Consider the following 27,328-nt stretch of genomic DNA (forward strand, 5'->3'; position numbering starts at 1 on the left):
TCCACAGCCGGCCTACCTGGGGGTTGCCGGGGCGGGGAGCCCACCCGGGAGAGCCTGGAGGCAGCCCTCTGCCTCCTCCTGCCACCAGCTCCTCTTTCTCCGGCTCAGCCTCTGACGTTATCGCCTGGAGAAGGGGACTAATGCTCCACAGCTGGCTTGGTGGTTTAACCCTCTCGGGCTTCCAGGGCATCCAGCTGGGAGGAAAGCTCACAGTCACCCTACTCGGGGCCTCAGAGCAGAGCCTCTGTGAATTCAGCGACGATGAGAGCAAAGGCCTGCCGAGAGCTCCCAGGAGAGGAGAGAGCCGGCACTCAGTGGGTAAGAGGAAGAGAAACTTCCCAAACCCACCCGCATTCCACCACTATCCTGATTCTCAGGGAGCCGGAGGGAATGCAATAAACTCAGCTGAGGCAAGCAGACAGAAGGCATAAAGGGACCGGCCTAGATCTTTCTTTTGCCTGCCTTTGTCAACCCCAGTCTTTCTGGGGTGGGATGCTTCAGGAGAAGCTGCTGGAGGAGGTTTTCTCAGAGTCATGTCATCTCAGCTGCCACCCTTCCCTCTGCCTATGTTCATGTTCTGTTCTCGATGCCCAATTTTTCTGCCTAACAGACTCCTATTCATCCCTCAAGACCCGGTCCCAGGCATGCCTCCTCTAGGAAGCCTTCCCTGTCTCTTCTCTCTTGGGAACAGGAAGAAGCCTCTAGAACAGGCCTCTTTCAAAGTCTCTAACCATCCTGAGACCCTAACCATGCTCTTGTCAGTCCCTCCTCCTGGCTGGGTTGTTCTTTGGGGGCTTGGATGGTGGGGTATTTGGATGGTGACTGGCACAATGACCGGTCAGTACTCGCAACTGGATGAAGAAATGGCTGGTCTCAGGGTCCCTAAGCTTTATTATTCTTTTTTTTTAAATTTTTTATAAACATATATTTTTATCCCCAGGGGTACAGGTCTGTGAATCGCCAGGTTTACACTTCACAGCACTCACCAAAGCACATACCCTCCCCAATGTCCATAACCCCACCCCCTTCTCCCAACACCCCTAGATTTATTATTCTTGAGACCAAGTCTCATGGCAAAGAATTCCATGTCCCTGCCATCAGGGCTGCCAGCAGAAGAATGGCGGGGCAGAAAAAAAGAAGGGGTGGACAGAGAATACAAAAGCAGTCTCGATGACCAGCTTTCTATGACTCTGAACTGTCTACTATTGGTATTTTCAAAATGTAGCACAAATCTCACCCCCCGGAGGTCACTCACCAGTTGGGCAATCTCTACCAACCGTAACCCAGAAAGTGACAAGCAGCCCCTGGGCCCCAAACCTCCAACTCAGAGGCCTTGCCCCAAGCAGGGTATAATCCATCCACAGAAGAGCCTCCTGAGCCCTAACTCAGTGTCCCTGGATTCTTGGAGATTTACAGGTCTTCCCAGCACATCAGCTGGAAGTGGGTATAAGTTAAAGAAGACAGGGAGTTTGGCTACTCCCAATAAGCAAGTTACCAGCAGAAGGTGGAGGAAGAGGCAGCCCCATGAAGGAAGAGGTGGCGCCTCCACTTAGGGCTCAGACAGACTCAAGTTCAAGTCCTGGCTGAACCACTTAATAGCCGGGTGGCCTTGGCAACATGCTAACCAGTAGGCCTTCCATAAACATCCAAATGCTTTTTGAATTAAACAGAATTGACTAATTGAATTTGGCCCAAAACGAGCCCTGGGATTTAGAGGCAGAGGCCTAGAGGAAAATATGGGGGTGGGGTGGGAGAGGTCCCCCGCAGAGACGTGCTGGGAGCCAGACAGACTCAGGAAGCTCAGAAGTGCTTTGTGCTTGGGTTGGGGGTGCTGGTACGGAGCAGGGGGAGCAAGGAGAGAGAGGCACAGCCCGTTAACAGATCAGCAGGAGACGCTCCTGCTCCTACCTGCAGACCTCCCCCTTCCCCCACCATAAGCACTGAGCAGTGCCAGGACCTGGCCCGGCCCTTGGCTTTGCACTAAATGCCTGACACATCCAGCAGCAGCTGGGGGCCTAGCTGGTAGCACACACCCTTATCGCTGCTCTGGGCCTGTGGCACCTACACATTCCTTCCCAGGGACTGCTTAGGGAGGTAGATCTGTTTTCTTCTGGGATGGAAGCGAAAAACAAGACAAAGCAAAACGACAACAAAACCCCCAAAAAACAATAAAACAAAAAAACACAAAAACAACTCCTAGATTCACCAAGCGGTGGCCCTCGTACCCAGCTCAGACCTATCAGTCCCAGGGCGGGTGCTGTCAATCTCCACCACCATCCCAGGCTCAGAGCAGCACTGCTACCCCCACGGGGATGGATGCTAGGGCTCTTTGGAGTTTTCTGGCTCTTATTACCACCTTTCTGCCAGCCTAGGGTTCAGGCAGCTCTGACCTCTCATGGGGTCACTTGAAACAAGAACAGGATACCTGAAGAGGCACAGGGCAGGGAAGGAGCACAGGCTTTGAACCCAGAACTCCATCAGACTCTAGCCTCTCCAGGCCTCCCCACTCATTGTGACTCTGTGGGCCAGCTGGGGGGACTCCTCTGGACCTTGTGTGTAATAGGAAGCACATGGAGAAAGGGGAATCTTCCTACACCATTGGTAGGAATGAAAGCTGTAGAAAGTATGGAGTTTCTGAGACAGTAGGGAATTTCCTCAAAAAGTTAAAAATAGAGCGATCCTATGAGCCAGCACTACTGTGTATTTACCCCAAAGATTCAGATGGAATAATCCAAAGGGACACCTGTACCCTAATGTTTATAGCAGTGATGTCCACAATAGCCACACTACGGAAAGAGCCCAGATGTCCGTTGACAGATGAATGGATAAAGAAGATACAGTTCATATATACAATAGAATACTACTCAGCCATCAGAACAATGAAATCTTGCCATTTGCAACGATGTGGATGGAACTAGAAGGTATTGTGCTAAGTGAAGTAAGTCAATCAGAGAAAGACAATTATCATATGATTTCACTCGTATGTAGAAATTAAGAACCAAACAAAGAACCATAGGGGAAAGGAGGGAAAAATAAAACAAGAAAAAATCAGAGAGGGAGACAAACCATAAGAGACTCTAGGACACAAACTTGCTGGAGGGGAGGGTGGTAGGGAGATGGGGATACTGGGTGATGGGCATTAAGAAGGGCATGTGATGTAATGACCACTGGGTGTTATTATGACTGATGAATTGCTGACCTCCACCTCTGAAACTAAGAATATACTGTACGTTAATTGAATTAAAATAAATTTTTTTTTAAAAACTCATCATAAAAAAAAAAAAGGAAGGTGCACCCATGGTCAGTCCCGTGGCATCCTGAATCATGGGCCATGTGGGGATAGAGATCCCTTAAGTTTCTGTCATATACAAGTGAGGGGCTAATGATGCTTCCCCATGCAGGACTGGGGGAGGGGGCTGGGGGTGTGGACGTGGGTAGAGAAGAAACCGTTATGCATCTAGAAGTCCAAGGACAGACCACTGGATAGGTGGGTTCAGTGTGAGAATCTCAGGACAGAGACAGCTGACAAGGTGGGACCCCAAGGTAAGACAGAGGTGGCCTACGGTGGACAGGCCCCTGGGACCCTGGGCCATGGGAGAAGGGAGGGACAGTTGACCACACAGGGGAGTATGGTATCCAGAAACCAGGGCTGAGACTAAACACTGTGAGTCCATACGAGGAGGCATGAAGACCACGTGCTGGACCAAGCAGCACGGGGACCGAGCCATCTGGATGAAAGGATAGGCACGCTCCTGAGGGGTACAGCATGTAGAGGCAGGCAGCAGAGATGGCTCCAATAAGGAAGGGAAGGGAGAGAATGCAGCCAGAGGGCAGATGGGACCAAGGATGAGGGGACTTCAGGGAGAGAGCCCCGAGGAGGCATTGGGGTGGCTTTGTACGGTGGCAATGTGACTAAGTGGACGTGTCATTGCCAAGAACTCCCTTCTCGGTGTGCTTCCAGGTCTGGGTTGGCTTCAGCTGAAATCCATAAGGTCTGGAGGAAGGATGGGATAAAGCATGGTCCTCTTTCAAGCCCAGGGGCACAGTCACAGTGTTTTCATCACACACTAAGCCGTGACCTGTCTTTCTCCCTCATTCTATCACGGTGCCACCCACTCCATGAGCCACGGGTTCTCAAAGACAAAGGCCGGGATTTCCAAACGATGACACAAAATAATGCCAAGGTAAAAAACAAGCAAACAAACAAACAAACAACAACCATTCAAAATGCAAGAGGGACCAGTAGATCTTAAAAACAAAAACCAGGTAGGTCTTTGATAGGGTTTGGGATTTCCTGTTGCGAGTAACTTTAAGAAACAGCCCCGTGTCAAGTTTCCGCGTGGTATCAAAAAAGCATATCTACAATCAGCCGAAAAGGCTTTTAAAACGTCCCTCCCTTTTCTGACTCTGTTTTATGGGCGGCCAGATCCCCGCCACATATTTCAAGCCAAACAACATATCGCAATTGATACGCGAACGCAGAAGCAGACAGGACTGTGCAGCTGCCTTCCCTTAAGCCAGACATGAAAGAGATTTACAAAAGTGCGATCCCATTCTTCCCCTTAACTTTCTAATTTTGGAGAATAGTTATTGTTGATAAAAAACAGTGGGCGTGCCGTTATTTTTAAATGGATGAAAAACTAAAACATTTACAAACATTCTCACCTTAAATTTCTAGTACCATCAATACTGATAAAGATAGTACACCCTAAAAAGAAGTTCTCCAGGGTCCTTGGTAATTTTTAAGGGACTGGACACTTTGGGAAACCTCTATGCCCCCAAAAGGACCAGCAGGTGCCAGCCTGGTAGGAGAGCAGAGGTGGGCATCCCAGGGAGAGCGAGAAGGGCACAAAGCCACAGGTACCAGGGGCCGGCGTGTGGGAGGGGCACTGTGGGACCCCAGAGGTGGGCAAGGGACCACATTTCCCATGCTTGGACTTGGCCCCATGGTGCTGGGGAACCAGGGGAGCGCCCTGTCACCAGGATGGTCCCTTCCGCCAATGGGGGAAGGGAACTGGGGCAGATGGTGGTACCCCAGGAGGTAGCAGTCAGGTTTAACTTTCTCCCACCCCCACCTTGGGGCCACAGTGATTTGCGGCTCCTGTTATGAAGAGCCTTAGCTCCATAAAGGCAGGAATGCCTGATGGCTGAGATGCCGATGCCTTCTCTCCCAGGCTTCATTGTGTTTTTTTATGAGTAAACATTTCTCGATAAAGACTTACTGTCTGCAGAGACCCCTTTATACCCTAAAGGTAAGGGTTTAAGTGGCCTTATAACTGCCGTTACTTATCTTTACAACGGCCGGAGAGAGCCTGCCTCAGTAACAGAAGCTTTCATTCCACTGTATATATTTTTAGTGACTGGTTGTAAATCAGGCTCATCCCTGGGGCTCGGGGTCTGGGGTCTCCTCCATTCCAGAAGGCCAGTCTAGGAGGATCATCCCTGAGTCCCAGGACTTCCGGCGCTGCCAGGCCTCAAGAAGGCAGAACACGGGTCCTTATCTCTGATGACACGGTGAGGGGATCTTTGGGTCGCTTGGGCACGTTTCTGGCCCTTCTCTGAGCAGCAGCCTCTTTCCTGTCCTCCCGTGCCCTTCCCCCATCAAACTCAGTCTCTCAACACAGCATCTGAGAAACTCATCCCCATGAAGGCACTGATGTCTGGCGACAGCCAAGTTGTTCACCTCAGCCTGGGAAGTACACTCTGACACCCAGAGGGACCCAGGAAAGGATGCCTAAACCCCCAGAAATTACGCCCTTTAAGCACCACCTCTATCTCCCCAGAGTAGAGTCTCCCGTCCTCATGCCCTTCCCACTTTGGCTCATGCACACCCAACATCCGGTCCACAGCCCTGGTGGTTAACTGAGGGTTTTCTCTGCCCCCCAGAGCCCCATTTGCCTGACAACCGAACAGGCCGGAAGTGCCAGAGCAGCCCTCAAACAAGGACTGATAGGGGCTGGTGGTGTTTGGACCCTGGCTTGCTTGCCCCTTGGGTGGAATGGATCACACGGAGCCCTGGAGTCTGCCCTTGGGGTAAAAGCGCAGTAGTTCTTGGTAGCAGCTGGCTTGCTATGGTGCCTTCCCTCTCCTGCCTCTCCTCCTCCATTCCCTCCCTACACCTCCAAATAGATCATGTGTGTTAGATTCCTTACTGTAGACGCTCTAAGCATTGTAACTAGGATCCCCTGTGTGCAAGGAACCTCAAACCAGGGGCACAGTCTGAGGGTCAGGGAGGCTGGGGGTGACTCTCTGCTCAGGACAGGGTGGCCCCAAGCAGTGGTGGAGGGGGTGCTGGTGTGTGGTGGGGAGGAGGCTGTTCCGAAGAAAGGCAAAGCGCTGTGGGGGCCAGGGTGGGAAGGGGACACCTGACGATGAAGGACCAGACACACCCGTGCACACAAGACCACGGCCAAGGGAATGAGCCAGCACGCTTGTGAAGTGGGGGCCATCTGCCCCCTGGCAGCCGCCCAGCTGAGAAGTTCTAGCAAAGCAGGACCAAGGGAGTCTCAGTGTGACCCTGGGCGGGGTTCTCTTCCTCCCCAGGACACACCCCAGCTGAGCGGGTCAGGCTGTTCTGGGTGTGCAGCTGGGCCGGTTCTGGGATGAGGGAGCTCAAGGACACACGGGCCACAGCATCTTCTGGGGGTGTCCGTTCCGCCCCCACCTCCGCTGGGAAAAACTTTCAAAGGCCTCTCTTGCCCTCTCCATAGTCCCAAAGCAATGAAGTTCCTAGAATCAGGGTGGAGGGAAACACTGACTCTGTTTTTTGTTTCATTTTGTGTTTTTTAAGATCCCAGAAGCTTCTGGTTCCTCTTCGGGGACACATGCACAAAACCATGTCTGACCACCCACAGCCCTGCCGAGACATTTGGTCAGCGTTAGTGACACCAACAGGAGAGAGGCAGAGTCTCACGTTCCGTGGCACACAGAATTCTCCTGAACACTCCCAAAGATGTCACGCAGGGCCTGGTGGCCGCCTCCTCAGGACCTCCCAGGGCTCCCAGAGGATGACGGCTGCCAAGGAACAGAGGACCCGTGTGTCTCTGGGTTCAGAGACCCCAACAGAACAAGGCCACGTGTTCCCACACCTTCACTCAGGCCTGGCAATGAATGGCAAGAAGCACGGCCACAGCTTTCAGCCTCTACCTGACAGGGGACGCTCACCTCCATCGCCATGCAAGAGTGGAGGAGGGCACACACACAGGTCCAGGTGAGGAGACAGGCCACCTGGGCCAGACCTAAGCGGGACGGCCTGGGAGGGAACATTCCAGAAAAAGGGAAAGAGGATAGAATGATGGCTCAGGAACAGAGAGAAGGGGTCCCCCAGGCTACCACTGCAGTCGGTCCTTTCAGAGCCCCCACGGGGGCAGCACTGTGACGGGGCCTCTGCCTCAGTGCTGAGCTCAGCCCTACCAGGGAGGACATGCCCACCCCATGCAACAGACCAAGGAGCTGTCCCTGTGCTCACAGCGCTCAGAGTCCAGGTGTCTCCCCCATGGGCTCCACCCCAGCTGCTCCCGCGGCATCCCAACTTCCCCACACGGGGATGGCAGGGGAGTGCCCTGCCCCAGCTCATCAACCTCTCCGCCCCCAGCAAGTGGTTTCCACCCTGCCTCATCAGCATTTCGGACAGACTCAGTGGTTTTCACAACCCTGGGAAAGGCAGGCCAACCCTGTCTCCCCAGCCGGGGGACCCAGACGACATTCTTCGCAGCACGGCCATTTCTCTGGGTACTTCCTGTCATGCCCAATTGGGCTGTCAGTTCCAGAAGAAATGGACCGTGTGTTGTCGGCTCAGAGCTATCGTGTGTGAGCGCGGGCCTGACATAGCTCGCATGGAGAAGAGTCTCCTTCTAGATGATGCTAACTAACAACAGTCCAGAGCATGTAGAGGTTAGAACACAGCTCAGCATATGTGGAGTCCCAAAAAACATTTGTAAAAAGACGGAAAAGAGGCAGGGTAGCAGTGAGAGAGGAAGGTCTGAAAAGCAGAGAAATCCCTCAGAAGTCATCTGCATTTCTTCAGTGGGGATGGAATGCTTCAAGTCACAGGATGTAAGTCAATCTAGCAGAAGAGTATGTTTATTCCATGTCCCTCCCCTGCTCAAAGCCTTTCCATGGCTCTCTACTGCCCATAGTCCAAATTTCCCTGCATGCATCCAAGGCTCCCCACAGCCACTCAAAGCTCCCTTTCCAACTGCGTCTCTCCTCCTACCTCTTTGTGTGATGCCTCCTCTCATGCAGGTGCCCTGGTTTCTACCCTGCCCCTCACCCTCAGGCCTCTGCTCATGTCCCCTTCTCAGGGCCCTGTCCCACATGTCCCTCCTTCTTTAAGAAACCCTCCTTAACAGCACTACCCCTGGAACTTCTAGTCACTTCTCTAAGCCCCCCCCCCCCCGCCCGGTACTTCTCGAAACCTTCATGTTCCCCCATGGGGAGCTCAAAAGGACCAGGAGGGAAAGGAGAGAGGCCTGGGCACCCAGATGTCACCCAAAGGAGGAGGCCCAGGGAAGAGAGGACCAGAGGAGTGCTCCCTACTTATGAAGAGCCAGAGCCCTGACTCCATTCACTGGCGAGTGTCCACAGGTGCCCAAAGCCCCCAAGGTATCCCCCTCCTGTCAACCGGCTGAAGCAAGGATGACATTTTTCTTTGGCCTGCCCAGCATCACAGGGGACCCATCCTCCCTTGCCCAGTCCCTACCGGCCAGGGAGGCTGACCCTCCCCTTACCAGCAAGTGTTCATAAGAGCACATGGCCAGGTCACAGTGACTGGCTCACAGGGTACAGGGGGTCCAAGGCAGGGCAATGAGAGTAGGCCCCGGACTTTTGCTAGAATCACCTGGAAGGAGAGGCTTCCCCCAGGAGAGCTCAGGGTGCCAGGCTCATATTCCCCTGTAGCAGTGCTTGACAACTGGTAAGGCGAGGCTGCCTGCATGCCAAGTGAGGGGCAAGCCGGCCGGGAGGACCGAGAGGAAGAGACCGTGTCCCAAAAGCATCTCTGGAATCTCGAGTTCAGCTGGTTGTGGCTGCCCAGTTACGGAGGCCACAAGATCCGTGTAAACTTGGGAAGGCCTGAGTGGGTTTCTCTCCCTTGCAAATGAGCGTCCTGACTCGGTTTCCATCAGAGAAGAGACATTGCTTCCGGCCGAGGTGCAGCTGTCTTCCTATAGCCTCACACATCACAAATGCCGCTCCTGCGGCTTAGTATTAAGTCCGGCCGTCAGCCCATCCCCCGTCGCCTCTGGCTGAGAGCCGGCCTGAGACAAGACAGAGGCTTGGGGAGAGGAAAAGGGGGCCCTGGAGCCACGGGCTGGGACTTGCTGAGGACAGGGTGAGGCTATGGGGTTGAGGAAGAGAGAACAGCGGAGGGAAGGAGCAAACCGGGGCCTCTGGGCCAGGACAGAGAAAGTGGGAGGGTGCAACTGCACCCCTCATGGTGCCGACCCTGGCCAGCAGTACCACTTCCCAGGAGCCACAGACTGCCTGGCACTCCCCCACACCCACCCCCCAATGCTGCTCTGAGGAGGGCTTGTATCATCCCTCGTGTGCTGGGGACACCACTGATTGGTTAAAGCCCACCATTCCTGGGTGCCCACCCCAAGGCTGGGCTTGGGAGTCCCAGTTCTACTTCTTACCGGACCTGTCACTTGCTCACCATGCGGCCTTAGCTAACTGTTCCCTCTTTGGGCCTCAGTGGGCCCCATGGGCCCTGAAGCTCCTCATTCTCAGAAGCACAGAAGAAGCTGGCCGTCTCCAGCTGAGGGCTACCACCCACCCCTGAGCCCTGGTCCTTCCCAGCAAAGCACCTGACTCCCAACAGGACAGGGACCCGTGCCTCCCCACCCCAGGGGGCTCATCTACCTGGAGGAGCAGGTGGGGCTGGCAGGGCACCCTGGTTTGCGGGCTGGCCAGCTCTCCTGGCCCCGCCTGACCCCGACAGCCCCTGCTGCAGCTGGGCCCACAAAGCCTGCCACAATCAATTATTCAGAGACAGGGGGAGGATGGGGCCTGGTGATAAAGGACTGGAAGTTAGCTGGAGGCTAGTGCTCTTTCTAAAGTGATTTACTCAGCTCCCTCCAAACTCACACCCTTAATGTAATTATTTACTTTGTCATTAAACACCCTCCTTCCACTCCAATTATTTTTAGAGTTTCTGGAGCCTATAGACTTGGCTGGGGAGGCTGCTCATTGGCCAGGGGAACCGGGTCACGCCCTGAGGGACAGCGTGGCTCCCGCAGCCTGGGGACAGGCGCTGGGGGCGCAGGCGGCGCTGGGCCTGCCCCTCGTCCCTAACTTCCTCGCTCCCCTCTTTCCCCCACCCCTTCTTCCGCCCTTCCTTCCTCCCTCTCTCCCTCTTTTTGAAATGGAGATATAATTCACATACCATACAATTCAGTGGTTTTTACTATATTCTCGGGGTTGTGCGACTGTCACGACAATGTAATTCCAGAACATGATCCAGAAAGGAGCTCCACATCCATTAGCAGTCCCTCCCCATTCCCTCCTGCCCTTCACTTTCTGCCTCTATGGATTTGCCTGTTTGGGAAAGTTCACATAAATGGAGTCCTATGATACGTGGCCCTCGGCGTCTGCCTGCTTTCACCGAGCGTAATGTCCTCGAGATTCACACATGTTGAAGCACAGTTCGGTACTGCGTTCCTTTTTGTGGCTGAATCATATTCCATGTGCGAATATACTGCTAGCTGTAGCGAATATACTGCTATATTCGTTAGCTAGTTCATGGAACTCTGGGTTATTTCTGTTTGGGAGCTATTGTGAACCGTGTCACTGTGAACATCTGAACGTGAGTCTCGGTGTGGGTTGTGATTCCAGTTCTCTTGGGTCTGTACCTAAGAGCGAATGGCTGTCTCCTCTCTCCCTCCTCTTCCCCACCCCATCCTGGGCCCAGAGCTGGGGAAGCTAGGGCCTGGGATGTTGGCACTGTTGTGGGCCGCTGGCAAGTTCCGTATGGATCTGGCCGCTGATGATACAACCAGGAGCCGCCCAGGCCCTCTCAGGCAGGTGACACCACTGTCTCTTCACCCACATGCCAGACCCTCATGCCCTACGCAGCTGGCCAGGGGGCTTCATCACCCCCATTTCACAGATGAGGTGAGGGCAGCCCATGTTCGAACTTGGATGTGAACCCATGCTTGCCTGTCTCTGACTGAAGGTACCATTGCCTTCCTTTTCACCAACAGAGCCAGGAGAGATGTGACCCATGCGCCGACTCTGGGGACCACAAATGCAACGAGGGTCCCACCGGCGTCCAGCCTCAGAACTTGCAGAGGGAGCAATGTGTGTCTTGGGCAATTTGCACCTCCTTTTCTGACCCTCTTCCCATGAGAACTCCCAGGTACCCCGTGCCCTCAGGCTGTCCTGGGGCAGGGGCCTGCACCTGGTAACCCAGGCCACACAGAGGGAACTAGAACAACATGGGCCTCTGCATACACCTGCAGCCAAGGCAACACCTAAGTGGTGAATTTCAGGCAGAGTTGGGGAACACTTTCCTGTCCTGACAGCCCTCACACCACACAGGACCAGCTGCTTTGCCCCTCATGCAGCGTCCCCTGGACGTTCCTTCATGTCCACAATAGTGGGGACTCAGGAAGTTGCCCTCCTTGCCCATCAGTGTGCATTCAAAGAGGCACCAACAGAGCCACGGGACCTCGGCCTGCATGGTCGAATGGCACACATCCACGCAGGAGCCCGAGACACCCGCAGACCTCACTCCCAAGCAGTCCTTCCCTGGTCCCACCAGTCCCAGGTCCACTGGCCATCCCTGCCCTGCCTGGCTGCCAGACCGAGGGACCCCTCCCCAGACTCCTTGTGTCCACTCTCTCCTCCCAAGACCCCTCTCCCCGCAGGGATCAATTCTGAGTGGACACTGACAATTTGGCAGGGGTCTGCCTTAAACCTATGTGACTGGTGCCCCAAGGCATGGTGACGAGAGAAGAGGCTAGACACCCCACCTGACACAGAGGCAGGAGCCCCTCTCAGGCACAGTCTAGAGCGACATGGGCCAAATGCTCCCTCCCAAGCCCCTGCTCTCACACCAGGCCACTCTGCTGCCTCTTCTGCCCATCCTTGCCTCTTTGCACCTGGTGAAACCCTACAATGGTGAAATTCTGGTGAAATCTTTCAATGCCCAGCTCCGAGGCTACTTCCGCATGAAGCCTCCTGGACGGGATTGGTCACCGTCTCCCAAGCATCCCCTTAGTGCCCTGTTCTCTGTCCCCAGCTGTCTTCAACCAGGAGCTCCCAAAGGGCAAAAGTAGGGTTTCCACCTCACCCCATCTCAGATCAGGGTTCCAGAATTATCTGTAGAATGCACACACGAGCTCAGGGAACCCAGAGGCACCCAGGCCACCTCTGGAAGGCCATGGGTCCCCCTCCTCTTCCGGGAGCCCCACTTCCACCCCAAACACCCGGCCTGACTTCATTATCTTCAAAATGTTCCCAAGATCAGAGGCGGTTAGACCTGGCCACAAACATAAAATAAATTATCCCCCCACACCAATGATAAATGGTTCTATTAGCAAACCAGATTGTTAAACTCCGATATAACAGAACGCAGGAAACTGGGGCCCATCCATTCTCCCTCTGGCGCACACTGAGTTGTAAATAGGTTATTTTGTGTGTAAATAACACATTAAAACACAGCATTAGCTGTGTCTTTTGATAGAGAGGAAATTGTTACAAATAAATAATTCCGGACAGGAATGTAAAATAAGCCAGATTTAATAGTGCATGCCTGGTGCAGCCGTGTTAAACATGACGAAAATGATAAACCCCAGAATATACTAATAGTAAACTATGCACTGACATCAAAGTAATGAGACTGTATTTTTTACCAAGCTTTAGAAATGCTAAAATTAGTTTTGACAGAACCAAACGTCAGAAAAATGTTTCCAACATAAACACCATCAATTGGGGAAGCTGGGATTTGGGACAGGACGGGGGCAGGGCCTGGGAGCAGCTGGGTCCTATCCCATGGACAATTCCTGGCTCATTGGTTTCCGGCCCCAGGGGTGTCACCAAATAACCCTCGGTGCCCTCAGGTCTCTGGACCTTGGCTTTCACATCTGTAAAATGAACAGATCTGAACAAGATGATCTCTCAGGCTCCTCCCAGTTCTGTAATTGGAAATGGCTTTGAAGCTTTCCACAACTCTGCAATAGTTAAACATGTACAATGAACCACAAGATGCGAGGTCGTGTCTACCAGGAGTGGCCAAGGCCTCGGGGAGCAAACAGGAGCTGGAGCCACCAAGGACGGCCCTCAGGGGCTTCCATTCCCTGGGAGCAGAGCTCACAAGGCACCAGCCAGAAACACACATGGGGTCTGAAGTGGAAATGTGTGTGCGCTGGCCTCTGAAACCAAGGGGGGAAAGGCCAGGTTAGCCGGCAGAAGGCTCCAAGAGCATAGACCTGGGGCTGGGCCTTGAACACTGAGCCGAGGTGGGGCAGGGGTTGCTGTGTTGGGGCCAAAGTGGGGCACCTGCTCTGATGTAGAAAGCAGCTGCTTTGCTTGTTGTGTAAGATTTATTTATTTTTAGAGAGGGAGGGGAAGAATCTGGAGCAGACATCCCCCTGAACATGGAGCCCGATAGAGGGCTCGATCCCTTGACCCCGAGGTCATGACCTGAGCCGAAAGCAAGACTCAGGTGCTCAGCCAACAGGGCCATTTTGAGTGACGTTCAGAGCGACCTTTAAAAGAGCCTGAGGTCTCAGGGAGGCATGAGACCATGAGACGCAAGAGGAATGGACATTCACTTTTGTGTCACTAACATTTATTTTGTCGCTACGCAGACCCTCTGATGGTCATTCTCTAAACACTCTTCCATTTCAGCTCCCTAGAGCCAGGTGTAGTGCCCATCACCACCTCCACTCTACAGACTTGAGAAAAGTTAGCTCCAGAGCACACCACGAACAGTGGGGAGCTTGGAATAGCCCAGGTCCTTCCTACCCTGTTCCGCTGGGGACCGGAAGGAGTCTCCAACCCTCACCTCGGCCCCAGGGGCCCCGACCCTCCAGTGCAGCCCTGGAGCATGGGGCCAGGGTGTCATTAAGTCATTCAGAGGCTCCCCCCTCCCCCCACCCCGGAAAACACCCGGATGGTTGCACTGCATCCCACTTCCTGGGTGCAGGGAGCCATTAGGGAGGACTGAGCTATGTTCTTGGACAAAGTCTGATGGGAACTGGCTGTTCCATGTGGCTGGGCCATTAAAACCAACTCCGCAACAGTGACAACAGCCATCCTAAAAATTACTTAAATAAGAATAATTGCCCACTTAGTCACACCTGAGCAAATCCTCCAGCCCAAGGCAGAAGTGTGTGGCCCCTGAGAAGCCGTCCAGGTAGGCCAGGGAGGCTGGCCTGCTCAGCGAGCTGCAAAGGGCCTCTGGAGGGCCAAGGAGCAGGCCAGCCCAACTGATCCTGGCCGTTGGGGACCTCAGGGGCAGTAGGCCACATCAGCCCACTCGTATGCACCTGGCACTACCGCATCAGACTCCCCTCCCTCCCCAATCGTTTATCAGGTGTCTGCCTTGCTGGGGGTGCGGGGGAGGTCAACAAAAAAATGCCGTGCCCCTAGGGCATCCTAGGGGGATGGCCCAGAAACAGAGAGAGGGCAAAGACACCAGGGACTCAGAGGCAGTTATAAATGACAGGGCACAGTAAGGTCCAGGTGACCTGGGTACATTTCCTTACCCTGGCATCTCAGCGAGAATGCGCAACACCTGGCTTGGTTATAGACCCTGGTATTTACGCAGTATTCCAAGACTGACAGGAATGGCTCACCTCTGGAAGAAAGTTTCGAAGAAGCCAGCAGGGCCAGTGAATTAGATGTAGGGGTGGCTGGGCAGTGGGGGGCACAGAAGTTCCCTGCAGCAAGGAGCCATGTGCCGAGAGTCACCCAGTCCTCAAGCCTGGTGGACAGGCAGGTCACTGCCCAGTCCGTGTGAACCAGCGGCACCCCGTTAGTGCGCCCTCCTCTAGGGATACACGCCCTGCCTCAGACCAGCAGCACCCTGTGTCAACACCCACGCCCAGGCCCCGGCTGCGGGATATTCCATTCCTGGAGGTCTGGAGTGGCCTGGGGATCTGCATTTAATACCGCTGTCTCATGGGATGCTGGGGCTTGACCAGATTCGGCAACCTCTGGTCTGACCCCACCCTCTAGTGTACATGGGAGAAGGCTGAGTGGGCAAGGCCAGCGACCCACTCAGGTCACCTACCCAGGACAGCCTGGGGTAATGCAGTAAAGCAGGACATCCACTCAGGCCCGATCTCCAGCCTAGGGCTCCCTCCACCACTCTCAAGGAGGAAGACAGCAGAGATCTGGTCTTCCTACCCCCTGTCCAGCCTCAACAAGTCAACTAGCAAGAGTCACCAGTGAAGGGAAGACTTTTTAAGTCAGACAAAGTCTCCAGGGCCTAGACAAGGAAAACTAGCAATTGTTCATAAAGCAGAGCCTTAACTTGGGCCTCACACAGACCTCGCTTAGTGCCTGCCACTTTATAGCATTCGACACAAGTAATTCTCACAATGCTGTGAGGTAGGGATCATGACTGTGTCCATTTTGCAGATTTGGAAATGGAGGTTCAGATGCGCCCAAGGTTAGCAGAGCAGGGCCTTACCAGGGTGGTGTGGCTCTAGGGTCTGAGCTGTTTCCTACTGCTTCTCTGTGCCCCCCTGGGAGAAGAGCAGCGATGGGAGCAGCCACTCCCTATGAAGTGCCCTGGGCCAGGCCAGTGTGAGCACATGCTGTTTCCTGTAACTGTCCCCTAGCAGCTCCACATGCAGCTAGAACACAGAGGGCCCAACACTTAATAAGGGCATCAGAATCCCCACCTTGCTGGGCCCCACTCCCGGAAGCAGTGCTCCTGGAGGCCTGGGGGCAGGGGGGCTGTGCCTAACTCCCAGGGATGCTCCTACTGCTGGTGGGGGACCACACGGGGAGGACCCTGGTCCAGCACATGGTGGGCGCTCTGCGACAGTAAGATGGGGCCACTGTAGGCGTCTCACAGAGTTTCTAAAGCCTGTCTGGCTGTATGACCTCAGGGACTTAGCAAAGCTCTCAGACCAAGACTCAGTTCCAAGTTTTATGGCTCCAGACTTTCCAGTTGTCCCAGCCCGGAGGCCTGTAGTAGTTGGGTCCTTGGTGCTTAGCCGAGGCACACAGACAGGTTGAGGCATATTTTTGGAAAAGAAAACCCACTGTTGCAGAGGAAAATACGACAGCGTTTGGGCAGTTTTGGTGAAAAGCAATGAAAAACATCTGAATCAAATTGCCTTTAAAATTACGCCATTTTAAAAATTAAAAGGGAAAAAAGCTCTGGGCCAAAATGTGATTTTAAAATAGATTTATGGCCTCCAAAGCATTAACACCACAGTTCAAGAGGCTGGGAAAAGACCCACCGGCCTGGGCTTCTGCTGTCTGCTCCTGCCAGACAGGTGATTCACGGAAGCTGCTCCCAGTCTGACCACAAGTCCTGCTTCGCCCTCTGCCACTGCCCTGTTCTGCTGTGCATATGTGGGCTCAGAGAGGTAACGACTCCAAGTGGCCACGCCCAGCTCCCAGCAGGTCCGGCCTCGTGATACCTAAGGGAGGTAAAGCAACAAGGACCAGGCAGCCCAGGTGACTTTTTAGGTTCCTCTGCAAGTAAGTCATGGCCCCAGATCTCAAAGAACTAGCCGTCTGGAAGAGTGAAGGTGCAGTCAGCCTGTTGGACAGAAGAGTGACTTGCTATGCCTGGTGTGGAGACTGGACAGGTAACATCAGGTCTCAGTGGACTGGGCTTTAACGCCCAAATCACCCAACAACAGTCTAAAGTCACCATCGGAAAGCAAATACCAATAAAGACTCTCACTGTGTTACAGGGAGAGATGGAGCCTCAGACCTTGCTCTCTGTTAAAGCAGCAGGTAACCCTGGGCAAGTCCCTTCCCTACCTTGTCTCAGTCTCATTTACAAAACGAAGAGGCTCCGAGCACGCATGAAATAGATGTGCCTGTCACCTCAGCCTCGTGCCCAGCAGCTCTGTGTGCTGGGAGAAGTCCAACAACAGGCTCTGGCAGAAGACGGCAGGAGCACACAGCCCGGATTTGTAGGGTTTGCCAATCTTCCTGCCTTAACTACTCCCACTGTGGCCAACTTCTAGTTACCAACCTAACGTCAAGAGCGAAAGAAGTGGACAATATCTACATTCTATTCATACAAGTCAGCAGGGGCTGGCTCTAGCCCACTGCTGTTCTCAGAGAAGTTAACAGTCTCATAGAGGGTTCTAGAAGGCCGAAGGTCCTTAAGAATCAAAGGAATAAGCTTCCTGAAGGCACTGTCCATTACCCTGAGTCCTATCTGGGTGACCACCGCTAATGGTACTTCCAAGTAATCTAAAAGTTGTGACAGAGGTAAGATATGGTTTGTACCCTGCTTTTTTCACCTACTATTAGAACATAGGCACATCCTCCCCCCACATTATTATAAAGTCTTGATAAACATTTTCAGTGGCTGCATAATGTTCTATTCAACAAATGTTCTACAGTTTGATTTAGAGGTCTCCTCTCCTGGAACACACAAGCTGAGTGTTTGTGGCTTATCACACATCAGTCCAGAGAATGACTGAGTCTTGTCCGAGAATGTGGGAGCACCGTGGTGAGCAACCAGCCACCATGACAAAGGGACCAGATCCTACAAACTGGCAGGGTTGCGAGGTCCAGACGTGTGTGTGGGGTGGAGAGAGGGGTAGCCTATATTCCAGGCCACCTTCTGACCCCTTGATCCAATGTCACCCCATTCCTGGTTCCAGGGGCTTTGACCCTGCCACTGGGATTATATGGCTCTGGTTCTGAGAAGGAACATACCTCTGTAGGCAAAAATATTTCATTTCCTTGTGATTTTCCTACTGTGAAAAACCAGAAACTGCCTTAAGTGTTCAGTATTGGAAGACTGTCACAAGATCATGAAGACTTTGGAGGACATCTGGGGAAATGGGGCCCAGAATGGAAAAGGGCACAGCCCTGGGGATGAGGCTGCAATTAAGACCCATGCCAGTCCCCTCTGGGCAGCACCACTGGGCCTCCCCAAACCCCCACCCATGGAACATGGTGTCATGGTCCACTAGCACCATTGCCCCAGTTCCAAGATACCCCGTTCCAAGGGAGGGGGCGGTGAGGGGGGTCCACAGGGCTAGCTGCTCCTGATTCGAGACTTATTTCAAAGACAGGTCGCAACCCTCTGCTGGAAACGAGTCCACCAAGTGCTCCTCTGGGGCTGGGGAATGAGGGGACAAAGGCCTGCCGGGGCAGGCAGGGGCAGCATCCAAGGGTGAGGGTGCGGGTAGGGAAGAGTGGGATTGGATGCCTCCGTGGAACCAATGTCCCCCAAGCTAGAGGCCTGCTGCCCGTTCCCCCTGATTGAGATCCCCTCCAGCATTCGCTGTTATTGCCCATTGGTGACAACCAGGTCTGACGCTAGAGGGGCTTCCCCCAATTACAGCCTAATCACTGTCTAATTACTGCCTAGGTCTGTTCTCTGCTGCTGCAGATGGCAGTAAATCTCCCTGTGTGGCAGTTCCCCAGCAGCTCATGGCTGGGGAGAGGCTGACCCAGGCCGAGGCAGGGAGAGCAGAGAGCTCAGGGGCAGGCCAGAGACGCACTGAGGCCCAGGCTTGCCAGAGTTGCCTCAGGCCACTCTGAGAGCCCTATGTCTGTCCATCAGGGAGAGAGGGACAGCTTGAGCAGTCCCCACAGGACAGGGTTAGCCGTGGAGAAGGAACAGATCACATGCAGACATAGCCAGGCCTGGAATGAGCCAGCCAGAGGACCAGGCCACTGAACCTCCCACTCTCAGCCTCCCCTCCCTGCTCCTCCCTGCCCTCTTCTCCTGACACTACCCTGCGTGGGGAGCCCCCCTTGGGCTTTGGCTCCTTCCTCCACCGCAGCTGGTAGCAGAGGGAGGGACAGGGGTCCAGGGGCAACATCCTAGTAGGGAGGCCAAACGCCCACCTCCCCATGGGAGCAAGAAGCTTGGGCTCCGTTCTTCCTCTCCAGACTTGGGCCACAGGGCCTGATAATAGCCTCCAACTGAGAATCATGGGCGGGGATGAGGGGTGGAATAAAAACAAATGTGGTAACACCGACCCAGACAGAGGTCCTCCAGTTCACTCCTAGAAACACTAGCTCCCTCCTCCCGCTCCGAGCTTCTGCCGATTCCCTGCGCTCCAGCCACCAGATGCACCAGGCGCCAGGCGTGGACCAGGAACACCAGCCTCACCTGAGTTCCGGTGGGAAATGCAGAAACTCCGCCCCACCTGCCAGACAGGCTCAACTGGGCTCCGCACTTGGGCAAGCCCCGCCCCCGCCGCATGTGTGAGCGCATCAAAGCATGAGAAGCCCCGCCCATGCTTGCACACCAGAGCCAGGAGGGCCTCTCTGCCCCCAGTTGCTCCCTGAGCTGTGCCTGAGCGGCAGGAGCAACAGGCCATGACTAAATGCACTTGAATAAAAAGGGAAAGAAAAGAAATCTCAGGCTCTCCATTCCTCAGAGACAGAAATAGTTCTGCGGCCTCCAGATGGACTACGCGCACGCAAGGGGAGGTCTCCCCTTCCCGCCAAACTTTCCCGACGGGATGCTGGCACGGACCAGTGGAAACCAGAGACTATTTCTCTTCGGGGCAGTAAATGAGAGGCTGTGGCTCGTGGAGTCCTTCTGTTATAATTAAGTTGGCCAGAAATTCACCTAAGGATACTAAATTCCGTACCTGACCCTCTAATTACAGCCAGAAGGGATCAGGAGACAATTACTTTCCAAAATAGTCCCTGGTGGGCCAGAGGCCAGGAGCCGTGTCGCTGGCACATCTCGAATGTGCCAAGCGAATGCACCTGGGACCGCGCGGCAGATTGAGGGCGGCCAGACGCCCCTTCCCCCCAGAAGCCTGCTGTCGCACATCACTGGGCCTGGGATCCCCGGGAGCGGGGGGGGGGGGGGGGGGGGGTGGAGAGGTGGGGTGGGGGACGCCCTCCTCTTCGCCCCCCATAAACCCAGCATGCCTGCCCGATGACATCGGCCACCCGTCTAATTAAATCCTAACGGGCTAATGAAAAACACGCCTGCTGCCCGCCGAGCGTACCTCCGTGGGCAGCTACCGCCGCGGCCGCGGCCACTGCCAGAGCAGAAGCCTTCCTGCCCGGGTCTGGGAAAGCGGCACCCTCCAGGCTCCCACTTTTGGCGTCCTTCTTCTCCGTGGCAATGACTGAGGCCGACGTCTCCATCTTAGCTGCTCATAGTCCTGGGTGACAGCCCTGGAGGAAAAGACAAAGACGTTCACCAACATGGACTGCCCCCAGACCCAGTCGGGATCCACTGACCCAGATTCCCGGCTGCCCCCGCCAGGAAGCAGCCCACTTAATTCTCTTATAATTGGGAAGGAGGGTTTAATTAATTTTGAGAATTATTAGTTCTGAGATTCATCTGGTCTTCTTGGGAACGACCTCACGGACACCAGCCAAGCACATTCATTGCCCCCTACCCCAGATTTTTAAGATCTGAGCCCCTAGATCCTACAGCCCATAGTGGCAAGGAGCAAGGACCACTTGGAGAAATTAAGTCCAAAGAAACGGCCTCCAAGGCGGGACTGCAGGAAAATACGAATAAACAGAATAACAATGACTTAGAGGTCCTCGAAGGAAAGCCCTCGGATTCCTGTTCCATCCCTGCTCACCAGGATCCACCTCTCCTTTACTTGTGCATCTGTGCATTCGTGCATTCATTCATTCATTCAAAAGATTTTTCCATTGTTTACTCTCTGGCGCAAACTCAGTCCACACATTTTTAAGCCCCTGTTATGTATCAGGCATTCGTCTGGTGCCAAAGGTACAGTCCCCGGAGTTTACGTTCTACTTGGGAAAGGGATCCTATAGAAGAGCAGGAGAAATAAAGGTATATTTATATGTTTCAGTGGGTGAGAAGTAGTACAAAAAGAGAAAGCTAAGTTGTAGGATTGAATGGGGTGGGAGGGCCTGAGGGGCCACTGCCTTGCCCCTTGAAGATGGAATGGGGTGCCCTGTGAAGCCCTGAGGGAACCCATGGCAGCCAGAGGGCAGAGGCAGGAGCCACAGAGCTGGAGGGGGTGCAGAGGCTGGCTGGTTTGAAGAACAGCCAGGTGAGTACAGGCCCTGGAGGGTTCAGAGCAAAGGAGGGCTGTGACAGGTCTGATAGCGTATTGGGGTCTTCCTGCAATTGTGCGCAAGCCGATCTGGGGGGAAAGAGGCACCGCCGGGATGACCCAGGAAGACACAATAGTGGTCTGGGTTAAGGGGGTGGTGGTGGGACGCAGAGAACACAGGCCTTCTAGGGCTTGGACGTGGGGTGTGTTAGAAAGAGGGGGATCACGGTGTAGTGGGACGGATGCAGGGCACAGGTGAGGCTCCAACCGCAGCTGAGTGCTGGGTCACCAGCGAGACCTTCACCAATGTGCCTCATCACTCACAGATACTGCTAATAACTAATTATTTGTATCAAGTTACAGAATAGAAATGGGAAAACCACGCTTCTTAATAGAAGAGTAGTAGTGTCCAAGATGGCTCCTATTTCTGGCTGAGGACCTGCCTGGATCAAGGAACGGTGGTGCCATTGGCTGGGAGGGAGCGCAGCAGGTGAGAAGCAGGTTTGGGGCAGAAATCAGGAGCTCAGTCTGTCCAGGCCATGTAAAGTTTGAAATGCTTATTAAGTCACGCAGAGACTGTTGGAAATGGTAAGTTCAGAGCTCGGGAGAGAGGTAGAGGCTGGAGACAGGAGAATGGCGGCCATTGAAGATCTCCAAAGGACAGGGTGGAAACGAAGAAGAGAAAGTTCCAGAGCTAAGACAGGGACATTCCAGCATTTCTGGGGAAGACAGAATAAACCAGCCAAGGAGAGTAAGCAGTGGGGAAAGGAGAAGGAAAAAACCACCCGGAGAGTATGGGGGTGTCAGAAGCGAAAGCAGGAGTGAGATGCCTCGAGGAGGGGGAACAATTAGCTCTCTCCCAAGCTACTGAGAGATGCAGACGGTGAGGCCTGAGGGCTGACCAGCTTCAGTCACATACGGTGAACAGGGCCCAGGGATGGGGTGGGTCAGGAAACAAGTGGAAGTAAGAGACACAGAGGCACAGACAATTTAGTTGGGAAATTCGACCAATTTACAAGTTCCACAGAAGGAGCAGAAAATGACACAACAGCTGGACAGTCCAGAGGTCCTCCACTGCTGCGTCAGAAAGGAGGTGGGGCCAGGTTGCAGGCCTGTGAGAAGGGAATGTTCTGGTCAGGAGCCTTTGGGTTGCAGCAGGGCAGAAACCAAAGACAGCAGGCAGCTCCATCGCCAAGGGCCTCAAGGTTAAATTCACATCGGCTGGTCCAGAATTTTATCTTGCTAATAAATCCACTCAAAACTCTCACATCTTTCTAAATAGAAAACGGGAAGGGCCCAGAACAATGATATGAGGTATCAAGGACGGTGCCAAGAGAACAGCCTGAGTCCTGGACCCCCTATTTCCGTCTGCACCCACCAGCCCGTCCGCTTCCACAGTCTTTCAAAACTCACTGTCAAGGAAACCCAAGGCAGATGGAGGACAGAGAAACCTCCCTGAAGATTTTGTCGTGTTCTGGGCTTTCCTTGGGCCTGGAGCCTATTTGTGTATGTACTCTGTCCTTCAAGGTTCTGCCTATAGGTGACGGGCTCGCCAGCAAGGCACCCCGGCTCACGGCTGCTCCACCTTCCTAGCCCCCTTAGCCGGCCATAGGAACCACCCTCCAGGACGCCTAAGCCGCACCCTTGGGTCACCTCCCTCCTCCCCATTTTCCTCCGACATCGGATCGGCTGGGAGTTGCCATCACTTTCCCACAACACCTCGGGGGTGGGGCGTCTCAGGAAGGCTGCTCTGTATCAAATCGGCCCCCTTCCCTTCCACATCGGGGGTCCTTCCAAAACCACCTCTGATCCTCCTCCAAGGCTGTCCTCTCCCCCGACAGCCAGGCGCCTTCCCCAAACCAGAATCTCATCACAACCCTCCCTTAGCCAAGGCCTTGCTGAGTCCCTTGGGCCTTTCAACAAAGTCTTCCTGCAGCCTCCTCTCCCCACGTCTCCTTCAGTCCCAGGTGTGACTAGTCCTGCCCTTGGACACCCCCAGCCCTCTGCTCCAGCCGGGCCGCCCATGGGCAAACCTTCACCCTCTCTGTGGGGCCCTACTGTTCCTTCAATATGCCACTGAGACATCAGCCGCTCGGGGAAGCCCCCCCAACTCCTCCCCAGTCAGGGTGGCCTCAGCTTAGGGATCTCTGCCTGCAGCCCCCACCTTCATACTGAATTCATCATCACCTCCAGGTCAGGCTGGCATAGGCCAGCTCCTCAGGAATGCCTGGCAAAGAAAAGGGACCTTTGCGGCAGGAAACCACGGCTCTTTGAAATGCCAAGTGATTTCGTGAACAGCCTGTGTTTTCCTCCCAAAAAGTTCAGGTGAAGGAATTCTGGCCCCACGTTGAAATACACCTTGAATTTGGAAGTAAGGACAAAAATAAAAATAACAGCTGGAACAACAAAACTTTAATAAGCATTTACCGGGTGCCAAACGCCACACAAGAGTGATCTCATTTAATCCTCACAACATTTTACATAGAAAGAAACCAATGCTTAGGGGCACCTGGGTGGCTCAGTAGGTTAAACATCTGCCTTTGGCTCAGGCCATGATCCCAGGGTCCTGGGATTGAGCCCCACATCGGGCTCCCTGCTCAGCAGAGAGTCTGCTTCTCCCTCTGCCCCAGCCCCCAACTCGTGCCCTCTCTCCCTCTCTCTAATTAAATAAAATCTTTAAAAAAGAAAGAAACCAATACTCAGAGAAGTTGAGTTAACTTTGCCCAAAGATGAACACTTTGAGGTGTCTGTGCCAGACCTTAAGCCCAGGCTCCCTGCCCCAAAGCCGGACTCCCAGGCACCACAGTGAGCTGTCCCTTGCGTAAGGATCTGACGGCGCTAAGGGATTTACCCCGGAATCCCCTGGCAGGCACAAATCCCTAACTGTTAGGCCCTGCAGGTATAGGGAGCATGGTGCCAGGAGCCCAGGGGATCCCAGAAGCAGGATTTGACATCGTTCTTGCCCTAGTGCTGTCTCCAAGGTAGCAAGATGGGTGGAAGGAGACCACCACCTGTCAAGGGTGGGCGAAAGCTGAGGCTGTTTGAGCTGCTTGCAAACACCGTGACGCCGCAGGGGCCCCGGTCTGTTGGAGCCATCCGGGGCAGGACGGTGATACATTGATTCACTAACTCTTTTTTTTTTTTTTTTTTTTAATTTTATCCATTCACTTGACAGACAAAGACCACAAGTAGGCAGAGAGGCAGGCAGAGAGAGAGAGAGGGAAGCAGGCTTCCCGTGGAGCAGGGAGCCCGATGTGGGGCTCGATCCCAGGACCCTGAGATCATGACCCGAGCCGAAGGCAGCAGCCCAAACCACTGAGCCACCCAGGCGCCCCTGATTCACTAACTCTTTATTCAGTAATTTTTTTTTTAAAAGATTCATTTATCCATTTATGAGAGAGACAGAGAAAAAATAACATGAACAGGGGGAAGGGCAGAGGGAGAGGCAGAGGGAGAGAGAAAATCCTTGAACAGACTCCCTGCTGAGCATGCCCGACATGACTCGAGGCTCAATCCCAAGATGCCAAGATAACGGCCTGAGCCAAAACCAAGAGTCAGGGGGAGCCTGGGTGGCTCAGTGGGTTAAAGCCTCTGCCTTCGGCTCAGGTCATGATCCCGGGGTCCTGGGATCAAGCCCCGCATCGGGCTCTCTGCTCAGCAGGGAGCCTGCTTCCTCCTCTCTCTCTCTCTGCCTGCCTCTCTGCCTACTTGTGATTTCTGTCTGTCAAAATAAATAAAATCTTAAAAACAAAAAAACAAGAGTCAGCCGCCCCACTGACTGAGCCACCCAGGCTCTCCTCAGTAATTCTTTATTGATAATCAGCTTCATGCCTCGTGCTGCACTAGGCTGGGAGATGGTTCCCCTAGATGAATTGGGGGTCTTTGCCTGGGTTTGGGTACTCCCCCACCACTATGGTACCTCTTACACAGCATGGTCATAACCTGCCACACCTCCACCTGGCTTCCTGCTTGGCTGTGATCTCCTCCAGGGCACAGCTGGGCCTTGCACCCTAGGTCCCCAGGCCCAGCAGAGCAGATGTCCAGATCCCTTGCTGTGGGTTAAGGTGGGCCCTGGAAGCCAGGCCCATGCATCTGGAGGGCACGGGGCTCAGTAGACCAGAAACCGGCAGAGGACTCAAGGCAGCCACAGGGTCAGCACATGTGACCCAAGCCCAGCCTCAGTGGGGGGCTGGCAGACTCCTGAGGCATGGAGCCAACCCCTTCCAAATGCAGATGGGGAAACTGAGGCCAACAAGTCAGAACCCTCAGACTTTAGGATCAGGAACGCCAAGCAGAGCGGTTCAAGGGACTGTGACCATTTCTGTGAAGGGACAGGAGGAGACTAGAAAGAAGAGCAGGAAAAGACTGGGGGTTTTCTCAGAGAACAGTAGACGTGGCTCCCCGCCCTGTGAGGGTGTCAGAACAGGTGTTATCAACCCAAGGAAGTGAGCTGCTCCAGGCCACTTTCCACGGAGGGAAAAGGGCCAGGTCCAGAGCCAGGTCCAGGGGCAGTCATGCTGCCCGAAGCCTCAAGGTATGTGGCCACCAAAGGATGCAGGTGAACGGAGTATGGGGAGAAAGGGTATTCATCAGGGTCCCACAATCCAGACTGCTTTCTGGGGCCTGGGGAACAGGTGGAAACACCTGGGGTCCCCCAGCCAGGGGTGGAGTGAGACCCCGTACAGTACCCACCGTGCCCCAGGCCCAGTATCCTGCAGATCAGCTGCTGCCCTCCACTTCCTTCCCCTGCCAGAGGAGGAGAGCAGGAGACAGAGCAGAGAAGCTGCATAAAGCACGGGAATTAGTGGGATTAGCACAATTTCTGGGTAAACACCAGGCGCCCAGGGTCCCAGGCAGCCACTTTCACTCCCCAAAGCTCCTCCAGGCAGCCGTCTCAGCCTTGTCAGCAGCGTCACCTGAGCTCCCAGAGGCCAGCTGGGGACAGCAAGGAGGGGATTGCCCGGTTCCGGGATCCCAGACCTTAGTGGGGCGGGGGGCGGAGGGTGTAAAGGTCTGTGTTGAAATATTTCCCACAGGCTCCTCAAAAGGCCTCAGAACAAGAGGGGCTGGGAACACAGCCCTCCCGGGGGAGGAGAAGAGGCTACACCCCCACTTCACCCAGGGAACTCACAATGCTTGAGCATGTCTGGACAGCTCCCGAGAGGAGATGCAACCACGCTCCCCAGGTTCTGCTCAGGGAAGAGGGGGCACTGGACCAGAACCCAGGAGGAGCCCGTCTTCATTAGGAGACCCCAGAGTCACCCGGCCCTCCAGAAAGACCTGGCAGCACCAAGAGCCCCGCAGGCTTTCCTGGACCTTCTCCTGGAGATTTGGATTCCAGAGTTCTGGGCGGAGAATCGGTGGGACAAAATACCGCCAATTTTTAAAAAGTTCCACAGGTATTTGCGATATGCAGGCAGGTTCCAGAAAACCTTCATGGCGTGCCACTTACAGGTTCAATTCCAGATCATTTAAAAATTATTCCAAGTAATTTACAAGTTCCAGTGAATGCAAGGCTGCATAGCCCAAAGGTAAAAAAAAAAAATACATACTCTCTAGGCTAACCTGGAATGGGAAGTTGGTGACCCTCAGGCTGAGCATGGACAAACCACAAGCCACTTGTGCCAAGGCCAAGTCCCAGATGCATTCCCACCACGGCACAGAGCATCACCCATGCTCCCCACGGCATCCCGCTTAAGGTTGCCGTCAGATCCCAGTGAGCTGGCAACCTGAGCCTGCCCAGAAGCACACGCATTCCTAAGGCACCGATGCCGTGCCTTTAATATGCAATCATTGCGTTCCAGACACGGAGTTTCTCCCGTAATCCTGTGTCGTTTTCTCCTATGCGTCAACAGCATCATTCCAAGGAGGGTCCATGGCACAGAACAGGTTAAGAACTCTGAGTGAAAGGGCTGGCTTGAAGACTAAATTAATAATCAGAGCAGAATGAGCGAATCACTCCGAAACCGGCAATCTCAGACACCCTCCTGCCACCTGGCTGCTTTGAACTCCTCTAACGAGTGAGTCACAGGAATTAGAGCGTCTTCCCCGGGCGAGATCGTTCTCCAGGAGAGAGATGAAACCTCGCCTCCTAGTCCTCGCAGCCACCTCGGGGCCGGGTGTTCTCACCTCCTCTGATCTCAGCCAAGTGGCTTGTGCGC

At 54.2% G+C, this 27,328-nt stretch overlaps 1 protein-coding gene across 1 annotated transcript in view; it reads right to left on the reverse strand.

Annotated features, from left to right (window-relative positions):
* Nucleotides 1–27,328, reverse strand: part of GLI2 (GLI family zinc finger 2) — a 242,552-nt gene that overhangs the window by 157,227 nt on the left and 57,997 nt on the right. The window contains exon 2 of the mRNA XM_059166612.1: nt 20,133–20,304. Coding sequence (XP_059022595.1) covers nt 20,133–20,274 — 142 coding nt within the window. The 5' untranslated portion in view covers nt 20,275–20,304. The remainder of the gene's footprint in view (nt 1–20,132; nt 20,305–27,328) is intronic.

The sequence above is a fragment of the Mustela lutreola genome, chromosome 3, assembly GCF_030435805.1.
Source record: "Mustela lutreola isolate mMusLut2 chromosome 3, mMusLut2.pri, whole genome shotgun sequence".
NCBI classification, from domain to species: Eukaryota; Metazoa; Chordata; class Mammalia; order Carnivora; family Mustelidae; genus Mustela; species Mustela lutreola.